Source organism: Rhinolophus sinicus, linkage group LG07 (genome assembly GCF_036562045.2).
Source record: "Rhinolophus sinicus isolate RSC01 linkage group LG07, ASM3656204v1, whole genome shotgun sequence".
NCBI classification, from domain to species: Eukaryota; Metazoa; Chordata; class Mammalia; order Chiroptera; family Rhinolophidae; genus Rhinolophus; species Rhinolophus sinicus.
The window spans coordinates 63,670,219-63,694,401 of NC_133757.1; the positions used below are offsets into that span (position 1 = coordinate 63,670,219).

General features: G+C 49.5%; 1 protein-coding gene across 10 annotated transcripts in view; it reads left to right on the forward strand.

Moving 5' to 3' along the window:
- The window catches only part of LG07H10orf71 (linkage group 07 C10orf71 homolog), a 29,913-nt gene extending 6,353 nt beyond the window's left edge, over positions 1-23,560 (forward strand). For 4 of the 10 annotated variants that reach the window (XM_074337256.1, XM_019730122.2, XM_074337257.1 and 1 more), the window contains 2 exons: positions 10,244-10,346; positions 18,482-23,560. In XM_074337256.1, the coding sequence (XP_074193357.1) occupies positions 18,626-22,894 (4,269 nt within the window). In that variant the 5' untranslated portion in view covers positions 10,244-10,346; positions 18,482-18,625 and the 3' untranslated portion in view covers positions 22,895-23,560. The other 6 variants (XM_019730121.2, XM_019730120.2, XM_074337255.1 and 3 more) reach the window with 4 other exon arrangements.
- The last annotated feature ends 623 nt before the right edge of the window (positions 23,561-24,183 follow it).

Here is a 24,183-nt window from a genome sequence, read left to right on the forward strand (position 1 = left end):
AAAGAGAAATTCCAATGCTTCAGGGTTTAGCTGATCATGCTCATTGCTCTGGGGGAGAGCAACTGGCACCACAGAGAACTTACTCCGTCTTCACAGTGGCCTCTGAACATTCACACATCATTATTGCCTCCCCTCTTATGCCAAAGAGACTCATGGATCTTGACACCTTTAGTGCTTGGAGTGGAGGACGCAGCCCTGGAGAGGAAGTGATATTGCCGACACACGGCAATGTGGCAGTATCTGGTGACCTCAGCACACACCAATGTCAGCCAGGACACCCTGCTCTGCCTCCCAGCCCCTCCTGAGGAATAGACAGGCAGTTAAAACTTTACCTAATTTGACCTAATTTACCTAACTTTAATCTTAAACCTCAAGGGCAAGGGAGGGCAAGAGTCTGAACTGTAACTGAGGTGCAAGATTTCCCCGGATGGCTTTGGATGACTGCCTAGGAGATGCAGACCCATCGTTCAAGAGCAATGCCATACAAGCACTCATGCTACTGTGGGGCAGCCACAATCCATTCTAAGAATGAGACCTGAGTGCTTTGCTAAGGCTAGGAAACCAGCAGAGAGGGCAAACACGGGTGGGACCAAGGACAGGGGAGCCCTCTGGGTGCTCTAGTCAGTCGCTGCCTCGTTTCTCTCCCCCATTTATGTTGGGGAAAGTGACCCTCAGGTCCCCGGCCCTGGATTAAACAGGTTGTGTGGTGGGGACAACAGTCACATTTATGGATGGTCACCAGGTGCCGACCACCTCACAGACACCAATCACGGAGTCCTCACCATGACCCCACGAGGCAGGTACGATTAGTAGTTCCACTTCACAGACAAGGAAACCAAAGCACAGAGAGGTTTCGTAATGAGCCAAGGGCCAGTCACAGCCAGTACAGCTAGGGACCATGCCCAAGGGGGTCTGACTTCTGTCCAGGTCCTTTTCATGATGTTATAGTGCCCAGTCTGGAGATTTGAAATGATGCATGTGGGCATTTACTGAGCACCTACTATGTGCTTTCCATACATGAGCTCATTTAAGGCACAAGGTAATCCTATTGTTGTAGATATAGGATGTCTTCCCTGCACTGTCTGCTTCAAAGATCCAAGGTCTCTAGTGGTGGAAGCTTCCATTCATCAAGTCCTTACTCTGTATATGTCTGTCTCTAATGGGCTCTTAACAGTTCTTTACCCCCACCCTTCACAGTCACCGAGGAAGTAGGTATTGTTGCAGATGAATGCGCAGAGGCTCAGAAAGGTGAGGTAACTTGTCGCCTGGCACAGGGCTAGGAACGGGGGTGCTGGTCTGACTCTAAGCTTCCTGCTCTTTCCACCACTCTCTGCTTGGTGCCCAGGCTGGACCCTGCTGGCTGTTGGTGTATGGACTGGCAGCCAAAGCTCTCCCACAGCTGCCTTCAAGCAAGCCCACCTCTCTTTCCATCTCCTGACCATGCAGCTCGTACTCACCGCTGTCTGGTATCCCTTCATAGGTGACCATCCCATGGACAGAGCCACATTTCTGATTCATCTCTGCACCCTGCACACACACGGCCTGCCCAGGGCCAGGCCTAGAGCAAGGCAAACACAGCCCAAACCACAGTGGGTGACAGCCCTGAGACCCAAATGGCCCAAGAGCCTATGACCTATGGGTAAAGCCTCCCAGAAGGGGCCCGGGTGGTGGTACTCCAGGTGGTCCCAGACAGCAGCATGCCCACCCCCACTCTTCCCCACCCTGTCCTCCTGAGATGGCCCCTCCTGGGTATGGCCCAGCATGCAGTGTAATAACCCCCCACCCCCACCCCACCCTGTGGCCTTCTGAGAAGTTAGGACACTGCCTTAGGGAAGGAGACAGGGACAGATTCCCTCCTTGTTCTCAGACACAGTGGAAGCTCCAAGAAGCTGATCTTTTCACATCAACTTGAGCCATTGTTTTAACTAGCCTTGCCTGTTGGAAGAGCATTTTTCAGTTTTAATTTTCAGAAGAATAACCTGGGTAGCTACGTCTGAATTATTTTTCTTGACTCTGTAAAGCATTCCATGAAGCAGGTGGGATGTTTGTCAGTGTTGTGACTGTATCCCCATGGCAGCGAAGTTCTCTCTCTTTCCTTCCCTGGCAAAGCCAGACTCACCGCGACCACACTTGTCAGAGAAAGGACAGTTGTCATCTACCAACCAGCCATCTCCCATCTACTTACCAGCCACCAGCAGGAAGTGAGATGGCCAGGGACAGCTGGTTTCTGATGTGTGGGGGAGGATTAGAAATTCCCAGTAGCTCTCCCCCATACCAGCTACTCTCACCTTCCTGGCCATCAGGGACAAGGAAGATGGCACCCTCCCGGATGCTCCCCCATGACAGCCAGGTCCAAAAGATGCCTTCTCTGGCTTTACTAAAGCAAATGCTCCCTCGTAGGAAGCAGTGGGCCACAGGAGATGGAAGAGAAGGTGCTAAAAGAAAGGCTGCCCACGTCTTTGCCCTGCAGGAGCACTATTGCAGAGGGTGATCTCCCGCCACCCCCCACCTACACACATACACCTGATGCCCCTTGGCCATATAGGAAGGGCAGAGGTATGTAGCACAGAGACCTGGGTCAGAATCCCAACTCTCCTGTTCCCTGGCTGTGTGACCTTGAGCAAGTTCCTCGACCTCTCTGGTCCTCAATTTCTCTGCATCAGATTTCCTTAGCACAAAACACACCAACTGGCCTGGAGTTTGCGGGTATAAGAGCATAGCAGGTCGTGGGAGCTGGGCAAACAGGATGTGCCTCTGGAAGTGCCCAGCAGACTCCCAATGCTCAGTGATGGCTCTTCCAGCGCTTCTCTGCCTTTGTCACCAGCCTTATGGCACCAGTTCACAGATGGGGAAATTGGGTTCACAGATGGTGAGGAGAACTCTGCAGCACCCCAGCCCTCTGGTGGTTCTAGGAGCCCTGCCTGGAACTCCTTTCCCTGCCCAAGCCTGAGGACACCCCAGGGCTGCTTTCAAGGGGTGTCCCTCCCTAGTGGCTGGAGAGAGGATGGTTGCTGAGAGACACCCCACTCCCAGCAAACCCATGTGCCTCTTCTTCTGGGAGCCTCTGAAGGGGCCTCCTCTCTGGACAAGGCTCTCCAAGGTGGAGTCTGGGCCATAGGTCACACTCATCCCTGAAACACCCACTTTACAATCCATAGGGGCTTCCATGAGAACCAGGCTGCTGGGTTTGCCTTCCTATCAGCCCCAGTTTACAAAAACAAGACTAAGGCTTGGACAAATTGAGTGACTTGTCCGAAGGCTGTCTGATGCCACAGCTATTAGCTAGAGAGCTGTGTGCCTGTCAGTAAGGGGCAGGGCAGGCTTTCAAGGCCTTTGCAGCCCGTTTGTGGACTCCCAGGTGTAATGGGGTGCAGGGAATAGAAGGACATCCTGTGGTCTTAAGATGAGCACCAAAGAGACCTGATGGGGGGGCAGCAGGGTGGCCAGGGGTGCGATGGTGGTGCTGAGCAGAGGTTCTCAACATGCAGCAGGCCCCTGAAGGAGCCTCCGTAAATGCAGGTTGCAGGGACCCTCTCCCTCTCCAGCAGTCTCAGGTTCAAACCCCATACCACCAGGTATTAAACTTTGGTGGACCTCAGTTTCCTCCTCTGTAAGGAACAACAGCAATATCTACTTCACAGGTTGCAAGAATCATTACATAATAATAAATATGAATCAATAATATTGGAGTATATAAAATGCCTACCTTACACTAGATAAATGGGGATTTCTTTTATTCATTCATTCATTTGTTTAACAAATGAATGGCCCTGTGGTAGGCCCAGGCTCTGTGTGGGGACTGGGGACACAACACTGAAGCAGAAAGTCAGGGCTTGGCCTGTAGATCCACCACTCAGGTGTCCCCTCCCCTCCCCCACGTGAATCTGGTCTGACCCTGCCAGTCACTGTGTTTGGGCATCGGGTCTCCATTTCTCCATCCAGATTAAAACCCAGCATCACTATGGACAGGGCAGCAACTGAAACTAATCACGAATACCTGGGATTACTGGTCCAGAACGTTTTTTTTTTTTTTTTTTAAACCATTGCAGATCATAACTCATCATTGAGTCCTGAAATCACTTACTGAATTACAAATGGGGTTTTTTTAATTAAAGAATAGAATAGAATGGAATGGAATGGAATGGAATGGAATGGAATGGAATGGAATGGAATGGAATGGAATGGAATGGAATGGAATGGAATGGAATGGAAATATCAGACAGTACATATAAACAGGGTAAGTTTTGTTTCATGAATTTTCTTTGGTTTGGGGTGTGTGTGTGTGTGTGTGTGTGTGTGTCTCCATGATGTAAATATATTTCTTACTGTTTGTTGAGGGAAAACTAAACAAGTGTGCAGACTCTGCACTGGGGAGACATGTAGAGAAAGGGTGCGACGTATTTATTTCTCTTGCTGCCCTTTGGCCTGCAGTTAAATCGCAGGGCTGAGTGGCCAGCACTCACTATGCCTCCCTCTGGCACAGGCGTCCCCCGGGGTAGGGAAGGATCCAGGACTAGTTGAGTCAGGAGGCTCTGAGCAACGGGAGACTCTCAAGCATTGGCTGCCCTGGGACCAATTTCATGACAATTCTTTTCCTCAGCCCTCTCCAGTGTGGAGAGCAGCCCCACCCCTGGGGATGGGGGAAGAGCCAGGGCTATTTTTATTGTCCGTTTTACAGGTGTAAGTAGAGTTTCAGTGACTTGCCCACATGACACTATCTCCACCCAGGTCTCCAGCCCTTTCTACTGCCCAGAACTGCCCATTCGATTCCTGTCTCATGTCACTTCCTACCATTTCCAGAATGCAGGGCAAGATATTCTGGGAAATGTGGAAGGCATAAAAGAATGAATGAACAAACGACGTTCCAGAGGCTGGGCTAATGCTCTCCCCTTGATTCTATAGCAGCAGTTCTCACAACCAGGGGCGATTTTCTCCCGGGGGACCTTGGCAAGGTCATTAGCACTGAGGTTGAGAAACCCTGTTATTAATGGGAAGGTATGGATCATTAGCTCCATTTTATAGACAGAAACCTGAGGCTCACAGATGTGCGGTAACCTAGCCAAGCTCTGCTCGGTAGGTATAGAGCAGCACTGCGACTTGGCCTAGATTCCAGCTGGCCCCTCCGTGCTGGTAGCCCCTGTGTATCTGAAAGAGTTGGTGTCTCCCTTCCGGCGGCTGGCCCACAGTGGATGTGGCCCCTAGGGTTTGGGTTGGGTCTAAAAAGACCAAAGCCTCAAAGAGCTGAGCAGCAAAACCCTTCTGCCAGGCTGTTCCCTTCTTGTTCCCCAGCTTTTTGCCTCTGAGACAATTCCCCTCCGACCTTCCTGGGCAGTAGCATGCGAATGGCACTCACCCAGCTCTGGGGTCCCAAGGGAGGTGAGGACAGGCCTGTTTGGGGGTCAGCTCTTTTGTGTCCCTACTTTGACCTTTGATGTCAGCGTAGTTGTTCCCATAAAGGTAAATCAGGCACCTCTGAGACCACGAGGAGGATTAGGGGCCCTTGCCCAGGGGCATCTTGGCACCCACTGAGGCTCCTAGTGCAGCAGGGCTGAGAAATGGGCAGCACCAAGCCTGAGCGCCTCCTGGTGGAGGGGGAGCGTCCAGAGACAGTGCGGGCTGAGTCCAGTCCATTGGTCACCAGGGGCACCAGGAAGTGACCCCACAATGCTTGGCCAGCAGAAGTGTCAGAGGCAGCATGCAGATGTGCTGCTGAGAGCCTCTGTGCAGTGAAGCCATTGCCCGGGTAGCCTGATCTGAGCAACTGCTCTGCACCCACGGCGTGAGGGCCCTCTGTGCACGCTCCTCCCAACTCTGCCTAGACGCCGGGTCAGCAGCAGGAAATCAACCAGTGCTACAAAGCAGGGCTTTTGCCCCAGAGAGGCGGTCATTGAACTGCTCAGCCCCCAGCCCCACGTGCCTCTATGCCTTGCTTTTCCCTTTCCTCCTACAACTGAGGTGCCCCCAGATGTGTGATGCCAGGTGCCATGACCCTCTTGTCCTGTGGAGCACTAAATTGGACCGGACCTGGCCTTTCTTGTGCTGGCTTCCTGGCCTCTAACTGCGGACACGGCCCAGGTCTGAGCAGTGCTCAGAGTCTCCTGAGGAAACATCCCGTCCAGACACTGCAGACCAGACTAGCAACTCAGGCCAGACATGGTAGTGGGAAGCTGGGCTGGGCCCCAAGGAGAAAGATTCTCTGCTCCTGAACTCTCTCCCAAAGACAGCAAAACACCCGCAGCAGCTATAACTACTGCTCACAGCCAACACCGTGAGCCCGGCAAGCCCAGGCAAGCTAGTTTGTTCAGCCACATTCCCTGGGATGAGCTGGACTCCTACATGTCCAAGGGCTTGGAGGTCCCCTGTACAAGTAGCCTCCAACCCAGGTAGCCTCAGTGTCCTCAGCTGTAAGGGGGGAGTGGGGCCTGCCCTGCTGAGTTTTATCAAAGAATGAGTACAGGCACGTGCAGCAGAGGGCCTGACACCTGCCACCCCACAGACACCCGACACACATCTGCTCCCTTCTCCTGAAGGATCCCAACAGAGGAAGTCGATTTGCCATCTCATTATTCACCTCGTAAAATGTCGGACATAGACAAGTACATCCCTTCTGAAGCAGCAAGCAGGAGGGCTGTTTGCAATTGCACAAAGAGGTCAAGAGCTTGGCCCAAGACTGACCATCAGGGCGTGGACTCAGGGCAAGTACCAATGTGGGGCGGGTGGTGGAGGCTGCATGTAGGACCTCTGCACATTCACCGGCCGGAACGCTCACCATCTGTCACTATTCACTACACCAAACCACTTCTCAAGGCATGCCTGAGTCAATGTCTCAAAAAACCACCTAGACAGAGGAGCGGGAAAAATCAATTCCAACTTGTTAGGGCCTTCTGGGTGTGATAAAGCCAACCCCTGTCATCTTCACTGACTTCCTGCTTCCCCTTTACTGAGAAGTGAAAACACCATTCAATTAAGGTAATTAAATCCACCCAAAGAGCCTGGGTTCAAAAACCACACTACAGGCAAGTGGTCAAACCCAGCAGCAAAGCAAACCCCAGTGGCTTCCTGTGCAGGGACGGCAGGCCAAGAGGAGACTCAAACCACCTCCTTCACAGCTCAGGAGTGTCCCTCCCAGCTCTGTACCGGTCACCTGGGCTTCCTGCACACCCACCTCTCCAAACAAGTGGGAACCTGGGCTTACTGGCTGAGTCATCGATTCCATTCCTGTGTCTGTCATTAAAAACTGAGTTGAGAAGATTGTTGGGATGTGAATAGAAATGGACACCCTCAATTGTCCCTTGAACTCCAGTCCATGAGCCCAAGGCGCACCTTGTGCACCTGAGCCCATGGACAGAGTGTCAGGGTTTCATCCATGCAAGTTGGTCAACTGAATCCCAGTCCCAGCTCTCTTCTTTTCATGCTGTGTAACACTGAGCAATGTTCTGCACCTCTCTGTGCTTTCATTTCTCCACCCAGAACATGGTGACAATAAGGCCTCATCACCTCACCTCCTAGGAGGCAGGAGAATTAAACAAGATAATGGATGTGGAAGTGAGTCCTGAACTGCAGGGTGATGTGCAGACATGAGTCATTCCAGTGTGGACTCGCTGCATTGGCCTCCTCTGGCTGTGATCCACCTTGGGTCGTAAAAGTCGGTGGGTGAGGACCTCAGGTTGCCAGATAAAAAACAGGATGTCCCATGAAATTTGAATTTCAGATGAACAATGAATACCTATTTTTAGTGTAAGTATGTGATGATTAATTTTATAGATAACTGACTAATAAAATTATGTTCCAGATATTGCATGGGACGTATACTAAACAAGTGATTGTGAGACGGAACCTTCTCCTCACCTTTCTGAGGCTCCGTATGTCATCTCAGAAATGAAGTTGATAATAACCACCATGTGGATGAATCAGGGCCCTGGTTCTCTGGGCCTGTCATTTCCTCTGTGGTGAGGCTCAGATGAATGGCGTGTGTGGAGACTAGGATCAGGGCCTGCAGGGGGTGACACGAACAAGTCCCCTCCCCAGCCACTCTGTCCTCACAGCCTGAGGCAAACCCTCAGAGCTCAAGCTGTGTGACCTTTCTGGCCTGGGCTGGCTGCTGGTCAGGGGCCCCACGGAGACAAGGAAAACATGGGCAGCAGAGCTTTAGGCCCCCATTTGCACACTGAGCACTTGCAGCAAACCTCTGTCATCACATCCTTGGGGCCCAAGAAGTGCACTCAGCAAGGGCAGCTGAAAACATTGAGGAGTGACCACCACACACCAGGCATCCTGTCAGTCATAGACAAGCAGGCTGGAGACCTCACTCCCAGGAGTTCAAAGCTTTGTTGGAAAGGTGAATTCACAGCAGACAAAATGCAGTAAAGCAGTGCAAGCTATTTTTTTTCTTTTAATGCTACAAGGATTAGGAGAACTGAGGAGGAAGTGGTCATCAGTTGGTGACTGCAGAACAGAGAACTTTCAGGCAGAGGGACAACCCCTCCAAGGAGCCACACCAGTACCCATCTGGGCCTGCAGTTCCCTCTTCCAGGACACTGTAAGCCACAGGGACCGGGAGCATGGGGAGAGCTCTAGCTCCCCCATCAGGAGACCTTGAGGGTCAGGCAGCGGCATTTGTAAGGGACCAGGAGAAAGAGAACATTGTTTCTGCAAAGAGCAGCATATTTCAGTCCATTATAATTCAACAGCATCATGCAACACAATACCAAAAAAAGTATCATGTGAGAAAACATTTTGGAAGGGTTAGAATTTAGTGGTGACCATGCAAAGACATCTCGTTGCTCATCGTGAGAAAAAGATTATTCATGGGGATGCTTGCTCAGATTTGGTTTGTTTGACATATTCTGATCCACAAGATGACCCTGGCAGTGAGCAGAAGACAGATCGATCAGATTAGAAGAGGAATGGAGAGGAGGAGGAGGGAGAAGTCACAGGGGACTCTCACAGTCCTAAGATCCTGTGGAAGAACTGACTTGTGGCAAAGTCATGGCTTCCCTTCTAAACGTGTGAGTTTGTGCAGCTGTGAGACATATGTGTGGAGCTCTCCAGTGGGCACCGAGATCAGGGCTGGAGCCCAGACAGGCAGCCTGGCTGGCCATGGTGTCAGTGCGTGGCTGCTGGCTGTGAGCACATGTGGGAGGAAAATTATCCTTATTGAGACCATAGAGGGGGAAGAGAAGAGGCCCCAGGGCTGGGAGTGGAGGAAATCCAACCATCCAGAAGAAGATAAGAGACTGAACATGCAGGTGGGGCAAGGAGAACTGTGCATCCTACAAGTCAAGGGGGGATTGCGTCTCAGCAAGATAGATATCAACAGTCTTGATTGCAGCTTAGAAGCTAAGTCAGATGAAGGGCAAAGATCACCTGTTGGGGGATCTAGTAGGGGTGGGGGACCAAAGGGAGAGCAAAATGAGTTAAGGAAATAATGAGAGCTAAGGAGGAGATAGGAAGCATTTAAGAGAACAAACTATTTTGAAGGTCATAGACTGCTGTGGGGGCATGAAGGAGAGCCTGGGAATCAGGGACAGGCCAACTGGGTGGTGGTGACCCCGAGCACCTCTGTGAGTCTCCAACAGAATGTGCTCCACAAATTTGAGTCATTATGATTATTAATATTGTTAATAAACTATCGCGGACCAGATGACTATCCCGGAGCTGAGATGAGGAAGGTCTCGTGGAAGCCCTGATGGTCTGCATTTAAAATTTGCATCGTGGATTTAATTAGTTTACACTTCATTCTAAGCACTCTTAAAATTCTCCTGGGCAGCTTTTTGGTTCTTTGAGCTGTCAAAATAGATAATCAAGCTTCCTGCCAACAATAAATCGAACACTGTGCTCAGCTTGCCGAGCAGATTTAAGTTCGGCCACTCTGATTCTCCTTCCTATGAAACCTGAGTTATTAATTCACATGGGAAAAGGGCCTCTGGTCAGATTTGACTAGTAGAAAATAATTTGCAACTGGGCCAATCATATTAGAAATCCCAAAGGCTTAAAATAGTTTCCTGAAGATTTCTTGGACATAGACAAATTAATGAATATTGGAAGGGATATAAATTGGCCCTATATTGTTTTTCACCAAAAATGCCTATGCTTGGAATTTTCTTGAGTTCAACTGTGGATTACAAAAAAAAATGAAGGCCAAGTGTATTACTGACATTTAAAGATACCTTTTGCCCGGAAAATGTGCTTGGCCCTTTGGTCAGTTGGGTTCCACTGAAATTATTTTTCCTCTTCTTTCTAGATGGGCAGTGATGACAGCAAACATAAGCATGAAAAGAAGTATTAAAACTACATATCCTAAAACTCAGCAAGGCAGGCACTGGGAGCCCCCACTGCTGTAAAAGGTATGGAACCACCAACTCAGGAGCCAGCATCTGGTAACACCTTTGGTTGTTAGCTACTGTGCTGAAGAATTTCACTGGGTAGTAGGGGACTAGGGAGTGGGGGTGGGGGGATGAGGCCAACTTTATGACTGTCCCATCTGAACCCAAGTAAATCAAATCAGAATTGAAGAAATCATCTGCATGAAGCTAGCAAGAGGGAGTGGTCTCTATTTCCTGAGGCAGAGGGAATGTGGTTATTTTCTGAGTACTCTAAATATCAGTGAGCATACTACATTACTGTCAGGAATTATGACTCAAACCCAAGATCAGCTCGAGTTCCTTGGACACACACAACAGAAACAGACACTGGACAAATCAAGCAAAAATGGGTAAGTATTCAAAGGAAATTGGAGCCCTTGTAGACTGAAGGCGAAGGCCAAGTTCCAAGCGGAGAAAAGATGAACAGAGAGCTCTGTTGCTGCAAAGGATGCCCAAACACATTTCCATCCTTGTGTCATTCCAGTACAAATGTACAATGGACTTGACCTGGGTCTCACATCTGCACTTGGCCCAGCGTGGTCTCTGCAGACACTTTGACTTTCAGCCCTACCAAGACTAAACACCATGGAAAGAGAAATTTCCCCAAAATGTGTCACTTGTTTTTATTCAGAGGAAAGGGATAGAAGCTGAGTGTTCAAAAGAAATAACAAATATCTGCTAATAGTAAGGTGTATTTAATTGACTGGGGGAGGAGTGCAGTTACTTAACTCTAAGGTTCTAAATTTAGATCTCCAACTATCCTATTTTCATCTTAATATAGAAGTATTACTGAGTTCAACTACTGTCCAAGATCAAAACCCCAGCATTCAGGACACCAGAAGATACCCTGGTTATATTAGTTGGACCTCAAGGGATTGCAAATCGGAGTTACAGTGGCTGAAGACATTAAAGTCCCCCACCCACCCCAGTAACACAAATTCTGGAAGGAGGTGGTTCTGGCACAGTCTCATGGCTCAGCAGTGACATCAAGGACCCAGGACTGTTCTTCACTGTCCACCCTGCCATCTTCAACAAATTGGCCTTAGTCGTCCTTGCTCTTCCCTCATGGATGCAAAGTGAATGCTTCAGTGTCATGAGTTGAATTGAAATTCATATGAAATTCATATTTTGAAATCCTACCCTCCAAGAATTCAGAATGTGATCTTTGGAAATAGGGTCAGTGTAGATGTAATTAGTTAAGATGAGGTCATGATGATGTGCTCTAATCCAATAGGACTTGTTTCCTTATAAAAAGGGGAAATTTGGATTTTACAGTGAAGATGGTGGAGTAGGTAAATGCTGAGCTTGCCTCCTCTCTGTAATTTTGACCACATCAAAATTACAACTAAATTACAGAACAACCATCATTGAGAAATTCCTGAAGTCTAGCTGAGCTGAAGTCCTATAACTAAGGTTATAAAGAAGCCACCTTGAGATTGGTAGAAGGGACAGAGAACTGGAATGGGCTGGTCCCACACCTGCAAAAATAGGGAGGGATATCTTGGTTGCAGAGGTTCCCCCAGAGAAGCAAAGGGTCTCAGCCCCACACCATGTCCCCCAGCCCAGAGTTCCAGTACCAGGGAGAGAAGTCCCCACAACTTCTGTCTGTGAAAGCCAGCGGACATTATGGCTGGGTGAGACAGAGGACGGTGAGAGTCCCAGGTGTCCCTCTTAAAGGATCTACTCACAGATTTACTCCCTGATGACTCACTCACTCTGAGCTCCAGTTCTGGGGCAGTAGCTCAAAAGGCACCAGGGACATATGGGGAGGAACTGAGTTGTTGGGCTTCAGGAGGCTGGAGGGGCACCTTTCTCCCAGAAAGAAGTGCTGGCAGAACCCATTGTTTCTTTGTTGAGCCCTTCCCGCTCTTGACATGCAGATGCAGGTGGCCACCATATTGAGTCTCCATCAACCTGGCTAGTGCCATTTATCCACCCTGTCCTGGTGATTTCCTGAGACTCCATCCCACTCAACTTTTGGGCACACCCAAGCCACTTCCAGTGGTTTTTCCATACAAATGGCCTGTCTTAGTTTATGCTATGGATTTTGTTAAAATCTCTCAAAGGTTCACAAAACACAAACCAGCAACATCTGGCTTTGGCATGTCCTATACCTCTTGCTGAGAAACTCCAAGCCTGGCATGAGTGGTATCTAGCCTTGATTTGCAAGTTGGTATCTTGAGACACCTCCAATCCCAGTGTGGGTGGTGACCATCTGTGGATTGCTATGTGGCTTATGCTGTGTGGCCCCAGACAGGACACAGGCTGCTGCTGAACTTGGCCTGTGGCGGAGCCCCTCCCAGAAGGCCCCAGGACTGGCACTGAGCCAGAGCTCCATCCTGCTGCCTCCGCAGGTGACACATGGCCGGTCCTTACAACTAATCATCCTGAGGGTCAATCCCTTCCATTGATGCGCAAACAGTAAAACAGGAGGGCACACACAATCCACACAAGGGACATACCTGGAGCACCCGGCTCAGGTGACCAGAAAGATTGTACTACTGGGCTCCACAAGACACCTACTACATAAGGCCACTCTACTAAGACCAGGAGATATAGAAACCCTAATACATAGAAACAAATACAGTGGGGCAGCCAAAATGAAGAAAGAAAGAAATATGTCCCAAATGAAAGAACAAGAGAAAACTCCAGTAAAGGAACTAAATGGAGGCAAGCAACCTACCAGATACAAAATTCAAAATAATGGTTAAAAGGATGTTCAATGATTTCAGTAAGAACTTCAAAAAAGATAAAAAACATAAAACTGGAGATAGAAAACATAAAAAAGAACTAGTGAGAAATGAAGAATACAATAACAAATGAAGAACACATTAGAGGGAACCAACAGTAGATTAGATGAAGCAGAGGATTGAATCACTGATGCAGAAGATCAGGTAGCAGAAAAACACCCAATCAGAAAAACAAAACGAAAAAAGAATCCAAAAAAATAAGGATAGTTTAAGGGGCCTCTGGTACCATAAGGAGAAGAGAGAGAACAAGGTATTAAAAACTTATTTAAAGAAATAATGATGGAAAACTTCCTTAACCTGGCAAAGGAAATAGACATACAAACTCAGAAAGCACAGAAAGTCACAAACAAAATGAATCCGAAGAGGCCCACACCCAGACACATCATAATTAAAATGCCACGGATTAAAGACAAAGAGAGAGTCCTAAAAGCAGCAAGAGAAAAGCAGTTAGTTACCTATAAGGGAGCTCCCATAAGACTGTTGGGTGATTTCTCAACAGAAACTTTGCAGACGGGATTGGCACAAAATATTCAAAGTAATGAAAATCAATGACCTACAACCAAGTTCACGCTACACAGCAAAGCTATCAATTAGAATCAAAGGACAAATAAAGAGCTTCCCAGACAAGAAAAAGCAAAAGAGATCATCAACACCAAACCAGTGTTACAAGGAAAGTGAGAGGGACTTCTTTAAGACAAAAAAAGAAAAAGACAAAAAATAGGAATAATAAAATGGCAATAACTACATATCTATCAATAATTACTTTAAATGTAAATGGATTAAATGCTCCAATTAAAAGATAGGGTGGTTGAATTGGATAAGAAAACAAGACCCTTACATATGTTGCCTATAAGAGACTCTTCAGATTGAAAGACATACAGACTGAAAGTAAAGGGATGGAAAAAGATATTTCATGAAAATGCAAACAACAAAAAAATCTGGAGTAGCAATACTTGCATCAGACAAAATAGACTTTAAAATAAAGGCTATAACAAGAGACAAAAAAGGACCCAGTAATCCCACTTCTGGTTATTTATCCAAAGAAACCCAAAACCCTACTTCATATGTTTATTACAGCGTTGTTTACAATGGACAAGATATGGAGGCAGCCTGGGTGTCCCTTGATGGAAAAAAGGATAAAGAAGAGGTGCTCGGCCATGAAAGGGAATGGGTTCTTGCCATCTGGGGTGGCATGGGTGGACCTGGAGGGTATTGTGCTGAGTGGCTCTGTCAGATAGAGAAAGATAGATACAGTGTGATTTCACTTATATGTAGACTCTAAAGAACAAAAGAAACAAACACAACAGAAACAAACTCATAAATACAGAGAATTCTTTGATGGTTGCCAGATGGGAAGGGGTTGGGGGTTAGATGAAAAAGGGGAAAGCATTAAGGAGTACAAATTGGTAGTTACAAAATAGTCATGGGGATGTAAAGTAAAGCACAGGGAATATAGTCAATAATATGGTAATAACTATGTATAGTGTCAGGTGGGTACTAGATAGTCAGGCGGATTATGTCTTCAATTATATAAATGTCTCACCTCTATGTTGTACACCTGAAAGTAATATAAAATAATATTGAGTATCAACTGTAACTGAAAATTTTTTAAATGAGCGAAAAAGATGAAGGGGAATAAGAGGTCCAAATTTCCACGTATAAACAAATAAGTCGTGGGGATGTAATGTACAGCATAGGGAACATCGTCAATAACGTAATGATAATGTGGTACTGTATCACATGGTTGCGGGACTTATCATGGTGAGCACTTCTTTAGGCATATAAATGTTGAATAACTGTGGTGTACCCCTGAAACTAATATAACATTGTATGTTAGCTATATTTTAATAAAAATCTTTTTAAAAGGGGGGTGGGGAATTTGGACACCGAAACAAGTACAGAAGAAAGAAAGATCACGTGCAGAGACACAGGGAGAAGGTGGTACATCTGCGAGCCAAGGAGAGAGGCCTGGAGCAGACCCCCCTTCATCACCCTCAGAAGGAACCCACCCTGCCGACACCTGGATTTGGGACTTGTAGCCTCCAGGACTGTGAAACTATCAATTTGTTGCTTACATCACCCAGTGTGTCCTGCTTCCTTACAGTAGGCCTAGCAAACGAATACACTCAATTCAGACTTCGTGTCTGCATTCAAAGCAGGAAGAAAGTCACCAACAGAGTGCAGACCATAGAGATCGCTCTTCTGATCAGAAAGGCATGAATTCTCCCAGACATCCAAATGTTTTCATTCCTGTGACAAGAACTGTGTTACAGCCTGGCCACACTGGCTGTGTGGGAGTCTGAGAACGTGCCTATTATCTTCTGCAGCTTTTAGAGAAGAAGTGCATGAGGCGAAGGAGGGTGAGGAAGTTGTGAGGCTGCCAGCAAGGTCTGAGGCAGACACTCACTTTTCCTGCAGCCTTCTAAAGGACGCATCATGTGCTTTCTGGGGAGCAAGCAGCCCTGATGGTTGGGTGGCCTGCAGAGCATGTAATGAGGTTTTTCCAGAGTGGGTCCGTGGTTCCTTCTTATCTCATTCAGTGTGCTAGGTCTCAGGGCCCTTTTCTTTCTCCAGCAGTGTCCACTCTGTCGACCTGCCAACAAATCAGCACTGGAAACTCACCAGAGACAGAAAACAATAAACCCAAAGAAGGCTAGCCTCCAGGACCGACACACAGTGTGTAAGCACAGCAGCGTGGGCCTTTGCAGACGCCCCGTGTGCTTTCCCACATATGGAGCGAAGATGGGATCAGGACTCCCGATGGGAGCACCTTCACCCCCCAGCCCCTAAAGCCCTGACTGTGTCATTGTTCTGGCGGGCCTGCTACTGATGTGAATAGCCGCTGTGTGACAATGCTCCTGCTGTCAGCTGAGGTTTCACAGCAGCTCGCCAGATGATTGCGGTCCCAAATGGCCACCACTTGGGCCATCTCTAGGGCCTAAGCTTGCTATTTTATCTAACTTTTTATGTACTCATTTACTTATCCCCTGCCCAGGCCAGGCCTGTCCTATGTATTGGAGGTATGGTGGTGGTCAGGGTCCCAGCCTGAAGCAACGTCCTCACACAGGATCCAGAAGGGAATTTATGTGCCATCTCAAACCCTTTAGGATGGCTACTATAAAAAAAAAAAAAAAAAAAAAACCAAAACAGAAAATGATAAGCACTGTCAAGGATGTGGAGAAATTGGAATTCTTGTGCACTATTGGTCACAATGTAAAATGGTACAGCTGCTGTGGGAAAGAGTATGGCAGTTCCTTCAAAAATTAAAAATAGAACTACCATATGAACCAGCAATTCCACCTCTGGGTAGGAGCCCAAAAGAATTGAAAACAGGATCTGGAACAAATATTTGGACACCCATGTTTATAGCAGCACTATTCCCAATAGCCAAGAGGTGGAAGCAACCTAAGTGTCCATTGATGGATTAATGGATACACAAAATGTGGTATTTATACACAATGGAATATTGTTCAGTCTTAAAAAGGAAGGCAATACTGACATGGGCTACAACATGGATGAACCTTGAGAACATTACGTTAAGTGAAACAAGCCAGTCACAAAAAGACAAATAATGTATGATTCCACTCAGACGAGATACCTACAGTTGTCAAATTCATAGAGACAGAAAGTAGAGTAGTGGTTGTAGGGGCTTGCTGGAAGAGAGAACAGGGAGTTATTGTTTATTGGGTACAGAGTTTAGTTTTGCAGGATGAAAAAGTTCTGGAGATGGATGGTGATAATGTTTGCACAACAATGTGAATGTACTTAACACTAGTGAACTTTACACTTAAAAATGGTTAAGATGGTAAATTTTATGTCATGTATATTTCACCTCGATTTAAAATAAAAGAGAGAGAATGTAATGAAAGGGCTATAGCAGAGATATAGGCAGAATTAGGGAGACCCCAGGATGTGGAATCACTCGAAGAGTGGAGCCATCCCCCTACAGCCCCAGGGACAAGGGCAAGCATGCCCCCACTCCCTCACCAGGCTCCTACTGGCACCTTCCATTGGCCACACCCAAGGGCAAGGCAGTGACTGAGCCTTCTTGGGGTGGCTCTGGGACAAGGACAATCAGCGAACAGACAGCTTACTGGATCCTAAGCTCCTAAGAAGTAAATTTAATTTTAGACTATGCTCAGTACAACAAAGAAAATAAACCAGCCACTGTGAGAGAATGAGGAGGGGACACCCCATGAAATGCCAGGGAAGATCTCTCTGCACAAATGACACATCTGAACTTTAGGCACTGTATTCGCCAGGGTTCTCCAGAGGAAAAGAACCAATAGGATGTATACATACACTGTCATGTGCCAACTAACCATGGGGATACGTCCTGAGAAATGCACGTTATGCAGTGTCCTCACTGTGGGAACATCGCAGAGTGCACTTACACAGACCTCGATGGCACTGCCCACTGCACACCTGGCTGTGTGGTGTAGCCTATTGCTCTGAGGCTACAAGCCTGCACAGCATGTTACTGTACAAACTACACGAGATTAAATCAGCACAAGAGAAATTGATGTGCTCAAGAGATGCATTAAACAGAAGATGTGTGAGGCTGCTGCCGGCCTAACATGGCATACTGTTTTACGGCAAGTTTTTTATATATAAATAGAAGGAGTACACTCTAAATAAAATAATGATAAAAATTATAGTATCGTAAATACTTAAACCAGTAACATAGTTGTTTAGTATCATTATCAAGTGTTATATACTGCACATAATTGTATGTGCTGTACTTCCATAAAGCTGGCAGAGCAAGTCTGGTTACCCAGCATCACCACAAACACGTGAGGAATGCGTTGTGCTATGACATTACAATGGTTACGATGTCACTAAGTGACAGGAGTTTTCCAGCTCCATTATAATCTTGTGGGACCAGCATCATGTATGCAGTCTGTCGTGGACCAAAATGTCGTTGGCCCATGACTGTACAGAGAGAGATTCATTTTAAGGAACTGGCTCATACAATTGTGGGGGCTGGCAAGCCCAACCTCTGCAGGCCAGGCCAGCAGGCGGACACCACAGAGGAGCTGATGTCACAGCTCCAGTCCAAAGTCTGCAGGTAGAAGTCTCTCTTCCTCGGGGCTTCTCAGTCTTTCGGTTGTGGCCCACCCATATTACGGAGGGCAACCTGCATTACTCAAAGTCTATTGATTTAAATATTAATTACATCTAAAAATATATTTTCAAAGCAACATCTAGACTGACATTTGACCAAAAACTGGGCACCAGGCCCAGCCAAGCTGACACCTAAAATTAACCATCACAGGAACCATTACCCATCTGGACCAGTGTGTAGTTCTTGTATGGAGCCACCAAGTCTGACATCCTGTTCATACCCTGCTCTTCTTCCTTTTGCAGAGAAAAAAATTCCCACTTTGCAATCACATCTGATCTACAGGAAGCTCTAATTTTGCGGGAAGAGGGCTACGTCTAACCCTCCCGGAAGCATCAGGCAGAGGTGCCCACTGGCTGCCTGGGGACAGGCTTCCTAGGCAGCAGACGATGCAGGGGAATAAGAAATGCACGGACGGGCTCAGCGACTCCTCGAGCATCGGCAGTGTGCTGGATGACGCCGACCGGGAGGTGAGCAGCCTCACGGACAGGGCATTCCGGAGTCTGTGTGTCTCAGAAGACACGTCCTTCAACGATGCCGACCTGTCCCTGTCCCCAGATATCACCCGCCAGGTGTTTGGGAGTTTTCACCAGGGAACGGTGAGCCACACCCACAGGAAAAGCGGCCTTTGGAGCCAGTTACCGTCACAAGGCACAGAACATGCAGGCTGGGCCGCCACTTTCCAACAGCTACCGAAGTACGTTCAAGGAGAGGAAAAGTATCCCAAAAGCAGCCCCCCACTGACACCAGCCCAGGGGAGACTGGAGGTGCCAATTTCTGGCCTGAGGAGCAGCAGCAAGCCTATTTCCAAAGTGTCCTCCCTCATTAAATCTTTCGACAGGCCCGAGAGCCAACATTGTGATAGCAGGCCTCCTGCCAGCAAGCCTCCGGCTCTCAAAACGCCCCCCAAATTTGCTCCTCTCCCAGACAGTGGTGTCAACTTCTGCTTCGATTCTGCCTTTTTGACTGTCAGGAGAGTGCCCGCCGAAGTCTCCAGCACCCATCAGAATAGCCTCCAGCCTGGCAGGAAGCATGGTGAGCAGGAGTCCCCCAAGAGTCCCGAAATGGTGTGTCAAGGCTCCAGCGGCTTCCTCCCAACATCTGCAAACATGGCCAACTCATTGGAGTGTAAGTTCTCCTCCCCACCCCACAACCCAGCTGTGAGTGAACCTGAGAGAAGCAAGGAGTGGGCTCGCAAAGGCACTTTCCTTCATAGTGAAAACAGTGCTTTTGAATCGTGGAGCACCCACCAACCACGGCTGCCCGACAGGAAGGACCCTGCTGAAGCTGTACTTGAAAGCAAATCTCCCAAACAGTATGAGGACGCACCCTTGTTAAGAGAGCCCAGGGCCCCTGTTGAATGCAAAGTCTCTCCCTGCCAAGTCCGGTCCAGCTGCGGTCAAGAAGAGAACAGGCTGGCAGTAGGTGCTCTCTCCACATCAGAACCCTGGAGATCTAGGGACCCAGGAGTCCAAGTATTCCCTGTGGAGGAAAAAGCTTCCAGCTCACAGCCTGACCCTCAGGTGAAGTCGATCCAGCCCCCGTGGAGGAAATCAAAGACTCGCAAAGGAGGGACAGAAAGTGTACCAGATGCTTCGGAAGAGAAGAAACAGACCGACAGGCAAGGCCCAGCCTTGTATACAAAGCACAATCCTCAGGGGCAGTTTCCAGAAAATGATGCTCTTGACAATGGCATGGATGACAATGAGCATTATAATTCTCCTTTTAACATCAGTAAGCTTCTGACCCCCGTCATACCCACCAAGCATGTCCTGGATTCATCTGACAGCCAGCCATCACCCCAGGCACAGCTGAATGGATACCAAGAGAAGGAGCCCAGTGAGTGTCCGTCTCAAGAAAGCTACAAATCCAAAGCGCCCAGCCTGCTGTTCAACCTGAAGGATGTGCGGAAATGTGTTAAGAGCACATACAGTCCCTCACCTCTCTTGAAAGGCCTCGATGAGAAAACCAGAGGCAAGCAAGAACCCGTAAGCAATGGCATCGTCCTTTCCAACGGGCTTGAGGAAAGTCCCCCAAATGAGCTTTCTAAGGAGAGACCAGCAGACACTCCTCTGACACAGGTCAGTACCCAGAAAGACCCTAATTCTGATCCCGGTGCAACCTCTACAGACAACTATATAACGCTCAGCTCACCTCCAGCTATCGCCACAGCCCCCTCCTGTGTCAACGGGGAGGTTGCCGACAGGAACAGCTATGAGAAGGATGTTGCCAACGGAGATTCAGATTTGGGCCCTGCCAGGTCCAGTTGGTGTCCAGACTCCAAGGAACGCTGCCCCAGGAAGCACCTGTCCCTGAAGCTTTGCAGCAGAGAGCCTGAGGTGGGGAGGGCTGTGGAGCAACCAAAGAACCCCAGCTTAGAGAATGGGATTTTGAGATCCATCTCTCAAGAGACAGAACCTGAGAGAGAGGCAGGACTTCAGAATCCAAACTTCAACCAGAAATTCTCCCCAGGGCCCCTTTCTCCTGAGGAGGAAGATGTGTTTTATAGCGACAGCCAGTCTGATTTTATGCCAGGCCTCAAGAGTAAGGCCAAATCCAGCACCAGCTCTTCAGATCAGTCCTTTGCCTCATTTGAAGACCAGCAGAAGACATGGTCCATCGAGAGCCAGCGGGAAGACAGGAAGGACGACATGCGTGCAGGTGACAGTCAGAAAGATGAGAAGGAGAACGCGATAGGGAAAGACGAGCTGCTGCACCATGCCTCCAGTAGCAGGCACACGTGCGTGGAGGAGCACAGCAAGAGGGGAGCGTTGCACAGAGAAGGGGAAAGTGTATCTGGAGGGAGACCCAGGAAGGCATCGAGGGAGGAAGCTAATGTCGGAGGCACTTGGATCAGCGGAAGTAAGGACGTGGCTCTTTCACAGGCCAAAGACCTTACTCCCTCACCATCTTCCACTTCGAACAAGCACATACTGTTTGCAATTAAAGACAACACGCTCAGGGCCACCCCCGTGATAAAACCCATCATGCTGCCCCTCCTGAGGACCTTGTCCTCGGAGAACCCACTGGGCAGTGGCCACAAAGAGGAAGAACTGCCAAGGCAACACTGGGGCAAGGATGCTGGTCTTTGTGCCCCCCAGAGTCAAGAAGTGCCCAGCATCCCAACACCCACGGGCATGCAAGGTACACACTTAGAGCATGTGGTCCACAAGGGCATGGAGGACCACGTGTGGGTGCCCAGTGTGGCCAGGACGGAGACAAATGGGAATGTCTCATCTCCTACCCTCATAGGAGAGGGCAACGGGCTGAAGCCACCCCCAGATGCCTCATGGAGGGCTGTGGCGAACGATGGCAAGAGCTATTCCACAGACCAGGGGAAGCTGGAGTCTCCAAGGCGCATCCCCCTGATCGCTTTCCCTGAAAGCGACTTAGAAGACCAGCCACCCCCACAGCAGCGTAAAACCTCTTGGGAAGCGGAGACACAAGATTTCAGAAGTCACTTTTTGTCTACACCTAGAGCAGGGCCCCCAGGGAGAAGATTGGCCCCTGGTGAGATGGAAAATTTCCCCAACACCAGCTCTCTAGGGGAAAGTAATGCATGTCCCCCTGCCACCAGCAGCATTTGGGACGATGCTTCTCAGAACCCCAGTGAACTGGGCCTGATGCCAGGATCACCTTCCCGTGCCAGTCCCTGGGCCAGCCCTGGCCCTGCCAGGGTCTCCCGGAGGGAGGACCTGACACATGCCTTCTCATGGGAGGCCAGCTCCGATCCCCAATTTGAGCCATCAGCAGACCTCAGGACACTCTCTCCAAGAGGCTCATTGGTGGACGTGGCCCCCAGCTCAGCAAGCTTCCCTGAAAAACCGGAGCCCCCTGCTCACCTGGAGAGGGCGGCCACCAAGCCACCTGCAGTCCCGCCCAAAACAGAGAAGGCCCTGCGGAGGGCGAAGAAGCTGGCAAGCAAGAGGAAAAAGCCTGACCAGACACAGGAAATGCATGGCGAACCCCGTGAGGAAAAGCCCTGCCTGGAGGACTCAGAGCACCGGCCCCTGTCCCCCCAAGAGGGGCCCCGGCCCAGGTTCCCCCTGGTCCGTTCCCTGCCCGCTCCTGTGCACCGCCACTCAGTGTCCACCTTCTCAGAGCCAGTCAGGAGGCAGCCTGGGGGACCCCAGTCCTTCGTGCCCCTGCCCCCTTACAGGGCCACCCAGAAGGTCCTCCAAGACCCTCAATCTGGAGAGTACTTTATCTTCGACCTGCCACTCCAGGTGAAAATCAAGACCTTCTATGACCCGGAGACAGGCAAATACGTCAAGGTCTCCATCCCATTTTCTGAGGGGGCTTCCCCTGAGCCCCCGCTGCCAGACATGCTTGCTGCGCCCTACATGCTATACCCCAGCATCCGGCCCCTGCCCACGACCACCTTGATGCCACTGCGCTGCTCCTCTCAGCTCTCTGCCCCCACCTTCCTAAGGCAGGGCCCTGGCACCACCGAGGCAATTGGCCCTGGGCCCCAGAGCTCCCGTGCTGCTGACCTGCAGCCAGCCCCTGGGCCTCATGGTGTCCCCAACCAACACTCTACAGACCAGCGCTCCGATGGGTGCCCCCGGAGCCCAGGGGAGGAGGGGGGAGGCACGCCCAGCCTGGGCATCATCTCCACCAGTGACCTGGAGGACTTCGCCACAGAAGGTGTTTCTTGAGAATTACAGCAGACTAACGCCCCGCCCCAATAAACCCAGAAGACCTTACTCCCCCTTCCCCCAGAACGATCAATCAGTCGCTTACACACACACCATACTTAGCCATTAGAGATTCCTAAAGTCTCAAAGGAAGTGCGGATCCTGAGAAAATTTCACCTGAAGGGCTCCCCAGGGCTCCCCTTCCTGGAAGGTCACTAACTGCATGACTGGGTCCCTTCTGAGCCCCTTCCCAGACCCCAGATCCACTCCAGTCCTTTTCTCTTCCCCTCCTTTCCTCTCCGTCCTTCTGTTCTGGCCCTGCCACTAGGGTGGGTCCACCCTGATTTCTCAGGGCTGTTCTGCTCCAGCGCCAGCCCCACTCCTTCTCTAGGACAGGCTCACACAGTAAGCAAGCCCCTGAGGCCCCCAGAAAGGCTGCGCTGAGTCCTACAGGCAAGCAGACCACCCAGCACACACCCCTCTAGGTCCCACAGCACCAGGTCAAGCCACCCCATCACTCAGACACAGCAGCCATTTCCAGGTCACCTCAGACGGAAATGGCTGAGGACCCACCCAAGGCAATCTTACAGAAATGTTTATTCCAATAGAATGGTTTTCTTTACTGAGAAAACTTTGCTCTGAGAGCTATTTTCTGATAAAGAAAATGCTGCCTTTTAAGAAGTGAAAGAAGTTTGCAGATGTGGTTCTGTCACTGGACTCTGTCTCTTCTGTGGGCAGTGGTGGGTCAAGGGCCACGTGCCCTCCAGGCCTTGTACCTTGGCCTGCAGGCCACTCAGGGTCTTCAAGTCTGAGCAGAACAGCAGTCACAGCGTCTCCTCCTCCCTGTGTCCCTCCTCGATCCTTCCACACCTGTCCATGCCTCCTGGGGCCAGGGCCCCCACTAGTCCTGGGGCAAAGATGAGGAGGACCCAAACCTCCCATCAAGGACGACCTGGAACCTGAGTCAGGCCCTGACTGTCCCATGTAGAGATCAGCAGCTGTGCTCATGCTCAAAAGGAAATCGTATTTTCCCCAAGTCCCTGGCCTTTGGGATTTGGAGGAAAGTATCTGAATCAACTCAAGGGAGCAGAATCAGGAACCTCCTCTGCACCTCTGGGAGTAGTGTGGCTCTGTGAGTGGATGCCCACGTGGGCAACCGTGCTAGGGGGGGGCCAGGCCCGTCCACATGGGCTTCCTGTGGGGCCTCCGCTTTAGCCTCTTCATTCTCGCGATGTGGGGGAAACGGGGGCAAAACCACCTCCCCCCTTGTTTAGAAGGGCAGCTGTAGAGGGGATCACACAAAATGCATT